The sequence below is a fragment of the Cherax quadricarinatus genome, chromosome 30 (assembly GCF_038502225.1).
Source record: "Cherax quadricarinatus isolate ZL_2023a chromosome 30, ASM3850222v1, whole genome shotgun sequence".
Taxonomy (NCBI): Eukaryota; Metazoa; Arthropoda; class Malacostraca; order Decapoda; family Parastacidae; genus Cherax; species Cherax quadricarinatus.
In genome coordinates, this window is record NC_091321.1 from 31,811,597 (window position 1) to 31,820,014 (window position 8,418).

Here is an 8,418-nt window from a genome sequence, read left to right on the forward strand (position 1 = left end):
TACACCCGTAGGATTATACAGCACCTGGGGGAATGGCAGGTGTTCAGGTTCAGTTCAGGGAACCGGAGAACAGATCCAATTCCCTAGATCAAGAGCCCCTCACCAGCGTCAAGGAACCTCCCCTGAAGGGTCCATAATGTATAGACATCTCCAGAGAATACTATAAGGTCAACTTATTGATCCTCCTAACATCCATCCTGTTTCTGGTTTTGTAACAGCGTGTCAGAGAATATTCTGGTCCAGTTATTCTTTTATTAAATTAAGTAAAATTTTATTGCATTGGGATCACAAATGGCAGAACAAAAACTTAACAAAATATAATTTGAGATCTTTAATAGTAAAGTTGTCAAGGTGGATATTCAAAAAATTAATACATGGGGAATAATATAGGATATAAGCTCCTACACTTCTTTTGAGTGTACTTGGGTATACATTAATAACAATGTTAAATTGTGTATATAGTATTTAGTGCTGATGGCACGTTTTGTAACAGTACGACTCTTAAGTACTATCTGGTACGCAGCTATGACGAGTTATACTCAAATGAAAAATGTAAGTACGCACAAAAATGTGTGAGAATGTGTGTATGTGCTCAAAGTGCTCGTTATGGCTCGGAAAGACTCGACTCGACTTAGTGACCATCGCAAATCCTCCATAAATGACATAAAACTCCCTGACTACGACGGTACGTAATGCCACAACAAAGTTGGTTATGTTAGATAAGGCTCGTCAGGAAACAGGACAAGTGTTTCCTGATGCAGGTCTTTGTCAGATGAAGACCCGCTGTTGGAGCTTTTGTTCATCTGACCGAGGCCTTCCACTGGTTTACTGGTCTACCCCTTTAAAAATTATTGTGATAGTTATAACCATTTTTTATATATTAAAGTTGGTCACAAGCTTTAGCCTGGGACCAGGGTTAAACAGTATCTCTTGACGAAACTACCTGTGCAAAACGTCAAAAATCACCAAGTCTGAACTACGCTCTGTGAACAGAGCTGCAAGAATTGTGTTTTGGATCTACAACAAAAACATACTCTATCAAAAAATCAATAACAAGGAGGAAACAGATCTAGAGAGAGAAAGATGATTCTCAAACGAGAAGATGCTGCAGAGAGAGGGTGAGGTCGGGACAGCAGCTCCAATATCAGGTGCGATCATGTGACTAGCCATTGCTTACTCCAGCGACGGCGCCAGGTTCCACCTGACACAAGCGATCCGGTAGTTAGCAAAGCAGTTTCTGAGAGTGGACAGCGAACCGCAATTCTCCAACCAGCGAGCACAGTGAGAGGTGTAAATCCTACCTATATACATGGGCTAATATAAAATATTAAAGCAAGATATTTTCATTTTAGCTATTAATGAAAACATCAGCAATATAAAATTATATGAAAAGGTAATTTATACTTAGAGTATACATAATATATATTGCGCCCCTTACAGAGGACACAACCGCTATAAAGTCTTTTAAACTGTATTCGGTTTTACGATCCTTATTTTTTTCCCTCAAAGGAAGTTCCTTGATGCCGGTAAGGATATCTATGGGTTTAACGCTTCCCTATGTATGTAATAATAATCTCTTGAGACCTGTACCTAGCCCCAAGTTCCTTAATATAACTTAACCTCCAGGTGCCCATAGTAATAATGCTTTCCATTCCTACAGAAGCTCAGGGAAACTGCGAGATCCCGTTCCTGCTACGAGGTACGTGGTTCAGCTTTGAGAAGGGTCACAACACCATCACGGATATTGACGATACAACCATGTCGGGCTTTGGACAATGTGTTGCTATTAAGGTATACCGCAACGACTACAAGGCTCTCCTCTTCCGCTCCAGCGATTGTTTCTTCTGTGTCCGCTTCCACATTCGCACCGTGAACGTCCTGGAGAAGAGTGCTAGTAAGTAGTAGGGATTTATTTAATGGCTGTTTAAGCTGGGTGATAGATAAGGGGTTGATGGCAGAAAAGTTGGAGGAATGGATGAAATAACAGATTTGTATGGCGGTGAGTGAATGGATGGTGGGGTGGGGGGCGATAAAGAATTTTGTTGATGGGAAGACTGATAAGCTGACTAAGCTTTACTTTTGTAACTATGGAAAGTGGCTACAGATGGGAAAGTACCAGAAGGAAAGAAGGTGGACTCGATCATTAAAGTGGTTTGACATACTCATTGGTAAAACTATGCAATCTTTAACTTTTTTTTTCACTTATTCTGTTTCCTGCTCCTATTTAACTACAGTCCTTAACATCCATGACATATCAACGCGACAACCGGGTCAGTATAGGTTGAGGTAACAGTGGAGAATCATGTTTATAAGAGAGCCACTACTAACCAATCATGTTTATAAGAGAGCCACTACTAACCCAGTGTTCGTACAGCTGGATGCAACACCTTCTCGCCGGACTACAAGCCGTCGCTGGATGAGGCGTGCGCAGAGCTCGACCGGAATCAGGGTCTCATTACCATGTTTAACGAGAACTACGTTCCCAAAAACTGCCGCTCAGCCATTGAAGGCGTCTGGCAGTTCGCTTACCAGAACAGATTCAGGTGAGTTGGTATAAATTTTCCTCTAGGTTCTGAAACTTGTTTGCATTTGGGTCCGACACATTATTTTTTTTATCGTTATATATGGCCAACTTTCTTACTAAATTCAATTTAGCGAAATAGTGAACATGTTTTCTTGACGCAGTAACTTTGTTAACGAAGGTACAAATCGTTCATCTTTAGTGGTCAGGACTGTTAACACACTGTTGTTCCCAAAGAAAATTGCAGATGCTAAGAGGCCAGCAGTGAGAGGGATTTTTGAGAGCATTCCTGTTTTCTTTTTTCGTTTGCAGTTTTTTTATTTATTTATATGATCCACTATAATATCGCTCAAGTGTATCCCCATTTCTTACAGTTTCACTGGAGAGTGCAACAGTCCAGAGGCAAAGATTCAGTCGTGCCAGGAACCTGGCAACCAGTTTCTCATTGCTAACCAGAAGTTCAATATTAGCTTCAAAAAATGTGAAGGGATCAAGGAATCCTTCACTGGAAGTGAGTAGCATTATATGTTCCGTGGAAATATATATACCCATATTGTTAATCCCAGAAGAGACCTTCAGTACGTGCCAGAGCCCTTTTTTTTCTTCCAACTTTGTTTTCATTTCGTTCATAATACTGAAGGCCACATTCCACTCGGTACAAAATTTCACCGGCGATGTACGGCTACTAGGCCGTACACCAGCATGTGCAGGTGCACTGACAAGTTCAGGTACTCCATGACCAAAGTTGTAGGTCCCATTTCCAGCATCCTGCAATGGCTTGATAACTTCCAAAACCCTCTGCGGCGTAGCTTAGAATGTTGAAAACGCTGCCTCCTAATTCGACGACGGTAGAGAGTGAAATTCAAGCATGTAAACAGCTGCCAATTTTATGTACAAAATAATATGGAATTTTTATTTCCTTTAAGTCGTTTCTTCTGAATGTTTTCAGTATTTAATAGGTGATGCATCTTAGGGCCAAATGCTACCTATTAGGCTTAGTTCCTGTGCTAGCAAATTTGGGTAACACCCATTTTTTTTATAAAACCTGGAATTGTTGGAATCTGGGCAATAAATAGAGAATGCCTTTTCTAATGGACTAGAGATTTTCAGCCCTGATGTGTTTTCCAGAGGTCAGGCGTCACTATATTAGGCGATATTATTTGCCATGATTTTTAAACAATGATATTGATTAACATTTAATGACTAAAGAATATCACATTTTATCGGCTTAAAAAATTAATACTGATGTATTATGCAAGAAGCTTTAAAAGTTTAGACCATTTATGTGCAAATTTGAAATTTTAATGTGACTGATAAGAAATTGGTATAGTTGGATTCAGAATGACTTTTCTGATAGGTTTCAAACTTAATGATGATCGGCTTTATTAACGTCAGCTTGGATTTCACTTTTAGATTTACACTTTCTCTGATCATAATGTGTACTTTTAATGGTAGTGCAGCTTGCCAGAATACATTGTAGATTTTTAATAACACGAATAGCTTTTGTCATCATTATTTTCACGTTATTGACCCAGTAGGCCGTTTATATATACCAAAAGCTCTATTTGTTTAAGAACTGATGATTGTTAGAACTGTCCAGTCTAATACTTTCTTTCAGACTACGCTATTTTATAAATTGTAAAATGTTTGTTAGCTCTGACTACTCTAGTTCATAGATCAGTTTCTTCATCGTACATCTGAATGTCTCATACGGATGTCGCATTTTTTAATAAGATTCATAATATTTTGTTTAAAGCCTTATAGCAATCCAACTGCGTAGTATTAATCTCTCTTCTCTTGTCTTGCAAAGTTTCTATGTATATTGACAATGCTGTATTGTGTGTGTTTACCATCTTTCACCATGAAATGGTTGGCAACAACCATTTCGTGGGTTTTAGTCTATAATAGTCATAAACTTTATTAACTCCTCCTTCCACTCCCTCCTCAACAGTCAAGGAATTCTCCTGCCTGGGTGACTGGTTCATTGGAAAGAACCACTTCTTCGCGGTGGCTAACACCAAGGAGTCACGGAAGGATGAAAAATATCGCTGCTTCGTCAGGAACAGGGACGACGACCTGTACATGGGCCACTCAATTACTCCAGAGTGCTCAGTTCTAAAGACCCCAGAGAACAGCCCCTTCAGGTTTCGGATGACCCCTGGTGAGGATATGAAGACTGTTAATTGTTGGGAAGGCTACAGATAGTGTTTGGGTAAAAGGACGTATGTTCAAGTAATATGGCATTGACTGTGACTATTAAGTTGGCAAAGTTCTTATTGAGATACAAACATCCGCAATAAACGGCATTGTGGTTCTACAGTTGCGGGAAAAAAGTTCTTGGACAGTTTCTCCTGGGCAAAAATAATATTGGGCAGCTCAGAACTAGTAAGCAGAGGAGTTACGACTGTTTTCATGAATGAATTAGCGCACTTGTAACGACGCTGGTGACTGGTTGACAAAATTAATTTCCGGTATTTTCTGTGCATCTAAACAGATATAGATTTATGAATGTATACATTAATTGATAACCGCTCGGATATTATATTCGCTGTTATAAAAAAATTATTTGACAAGATTACCGAATTTATTGTAAGGGAAGTATTATGATTGATTATAGGTCCGAATTCATCAGTCATGTCTACGCATGTTAAGCATAATTTTAATGGACGAGGTCTACATAACGTCTTACAGAGTACTGTTAATTGAGATAACGAAGGTGTTCTTTTATAATGCCAGGTTGTAGCTGCTTTATATGCTAATATTCAACACATGAATAATAACAGTCACCCGTTTAACGTTGCATATTCTGGATATATATACAGTGGACCCTCGAATTTAGTAGAGCCATTTCTGTATGCAAAACTATTTTTATTATCTATAAAATGTGTTTTTTGTTAATATTTTTGGGTGTCTGGAATGGTTTAATTGGATTTGCATTATTTCCTATGGGAAATATTAAAAAAAGATACATTTTATAGATAAAAATAGTTTTGCATACAGAAATGGCACTACTAAATTTGAGGGTCCACTGTATGTGCCGAAATAGGTAAAGCTTGCGATTTGACTTAAATAGCAACGTTTTTGCCGAATAGGGCAAGCAAATATTTGTGTATGCAATAATTTCGCAAAAATCATTCTCAACCTAAGGAAAAAATATATTTCACTGTGTTTGCATATTAAATTATTGTAAACTCATCTAAAATAGTATATTTAGTTGGATTATGCTAAATAAAATTGCGCTATTAGTAATAAGGTTAGAAAAGTTTTCTAAGGTTTTTATCGCAAAAATTATTCATTTTTACATAAACATAAATGAAAAATATATACATGTCTTTAAACGTATAAGAGGAAATTTTAGAATGAACTTAATTTTAAATGAGTTCTTGTTAATTAACCAATTTTACCTATTCGACAAATATTAGAATACTTAACCTAATCCAACTAAGTATATTTTAGATATGTTTACAATAATTTAATAAACACAATGAATTTTTTTTTTCGTTAGGTTCAGAATGATTTTTGCGAAATTATTACATACACAAATTTTCGCTTGCCTTATTCGGCAAGAAGAGCATTACTATTTAAGTAAAAAGCGAAAGTTTTACCTATTCGGAACGACATACCGTCCTGCCATGTGAGTGTGAAACGAAAGCCCGTATTAATTGTTTTACATGATGGTAGGATTGCTGGTGTTTTTCTGTCTTATAAGCATGCAAGATTTCAGGTACGTCTTGCTACTAATACTTACACTTAAGTCACACTAGGTTTTTCCTCTATTTTCTTACTAGTTCTTGTTCTTGATTATTTTCTCTTGTCTCCAGGGGGAAGTGGAACAGAATTCTTCCTCCGTAAGCTGTGTGTTGTGAGAAGTGAATAATATGCCAGAAGCAAGGGGCTAGTAACTCCTCGTCCTGTATACATTAAAGTTATAAAGAGAAACTTTTGTTTTTCCTTTTGGGCCACCCTGCCTCGGTGGGATACGGCCGGTTTGTTGAAAGAAGTATATATTTTTTTTATTAATACATCGGCCGTCTCCCACCAAGGCAGGGTGGCCCAAAAAAGAAACATTTTCATCATTCATTCCATCACTGTCTTGCCAGAGGCGCACTTACACTACAGTTATAAACCTGCAACATTAACACCTTTTCTTTAGAGTGAGGAGATTTTACTTCCCCCCTCCATTACTCAAGTCCGGCCTGCTGGTTTCCCTGAATCCCTTCATAAATGTTACTTTATTCACACTCCAACAGCACGTCAAGTCTTAAAAACCATTTACCTCCATTCACTCCGAACATGCTCACACATGCTTGCTGGAAGTCCAAGACTCTCTCACACAAAACCTTCTTTACCCCCTCCCTCCTACCTTTCCTAGGCCGACACCTTCCCCGCCTTCCCTCTACTACAGATTTATACACTCGAAGTCATTCTATTTTGTTCCACCTTGACGACCCTTCCTCAGCCCTCAGGATAATAGTTTAGTAATCCCACAACTCCTAATTTCCAAACTACGAATTTTCCACATATTCACACCACACATTGCCCTCAGACATGACATCTCCACTGCCTCCAGCCTTCTTGTTGCAACATTCACCACCCATGCTTCACACCCATATAAGAAGATTGGTATAACTATACTCTCATATATTCACCTCTTTGCATCAATGGACAAAGTTCTTTGTCTCCACAGACCCCTAAGGCACCACTCACCTTTTTCCCCCTCATCAGTTTTATGATTAACCTCATCTTTCATAGACCCATCTGCTGACATGTCCTCTCCTTAACAGAATACATTCACCTCCTCCATATTCTCTCCCTCCAATCTGAGATCCAATTTTTTATTACCTAATTTTTTTTATCCTCATCATCTTACTCTATCCTATATTCACTTTTAATTTTCTTCTTTCACATACCCTACCAAACTCATCCGAAAGCAGAGTGTCATCAGCAAAGAGCAATTGTGGCAACGCCCACTTTGTGTTAGATTCTTTATCTTTTAACCCCACACCTCTTGAAAACTCCCGAGCATTCATTTCTCTTACAACCCCATTTATAAATATCTTGAACAGCCACAGTGACATAACACATCCTTGTCTAAGGCCTACTCTTACTAGAAAATAATCTCCCTCTCTCCTACATACTCTAACTTGAGTCTCAATATCCTCGTAAACACACTTCACTGCTTACAAAAACCTACCTCCTATACAATACACCTGCAACATCTGCCACATTGCCCCCCTAACCACCTTGTCATACACCTTTTCCAAATCCATAAATGCCACAAAAACCACTTTACCCTTATCTATATACCTATATGTTTCACTGTTAACACTTGGTCTACACACCCCCTACCCTTCCTAAAGCCTCCTTGTTCATTTGCTATCCTAGTCTCCGTTTTACTCTTAATTCTTTCAATAATAACTCTACCATACACTTTACCAGGTATACTCAACGGACATACTCCCCTATAATTTTTGTACTCCTTTGTCCCCTTTGCCTTTATACAAAGGAACTATGCACGCTCTCTGCCAATCCCTAGGTACCTTATCCTCTTCCATACATTTATTAAATAATAGCACCAACCACTCCAAAACTATATCCCCACCTGCGTTTAACATTTCTATCTTTATCCCATCAATCCCAGCTGTCTTATCCCCTTTCATTTCACCTACTGCCTCACGAACTTCCCCCACACTCACAACTGGCTCTTCCTCACTCCTACAAGATGTCATCCCTCCTTGCCCTATACACGAAATCACAGCTTCCTTATTATCATTAACATTTAACAGTTCCCCAGAATATTCCCTCTATCTTCCTGATACCTCTATCTCTCCATTTAATAACTCTCCTCTCTTGTTTTTAACTAAAAATCTATTCGTAATGAGTAATCCTATATTCTC

At 38.4% G+C, this 8,418-nt stretch overlaps 1 protein-coding gene across 1 annotated transcript in view; it reads left to right on the top strand.

Moving 5' to 3' along the window:
* Nucleotides 1-1,626: 1,626 nt before the first annotated feature.
* Nucleotides 1,627-8,418, top strand: part of udt (protein undicht) — a 60,091-nt gene continuing 53,299 nt past the window's right edge. The window contains exons 1-4 of the mRNA XM_070090070.1: nucleotides 1,627-1,894; nucleotides 2,375-2,543; nucleotides 2,896-3,032; nucleotides 4,473-4,682. Coding sequence (XP_069946171.1) covers nucleotides 1,642-1,894; nucleotides 2,375-2,543; nucleotides 2,896-3,032; nucleotides 4,473-4,682 — 769 coding nt within the window. The 5' untranslated portion in view covers nucleotides 1,627-1,641. The remainder of the gene's footprint in view (nucleotides 1,895-2,374; nucleotides 2,544-2,895; nucleotides 3,033-4,472; nucleotides 4,683-8,418) is intronic.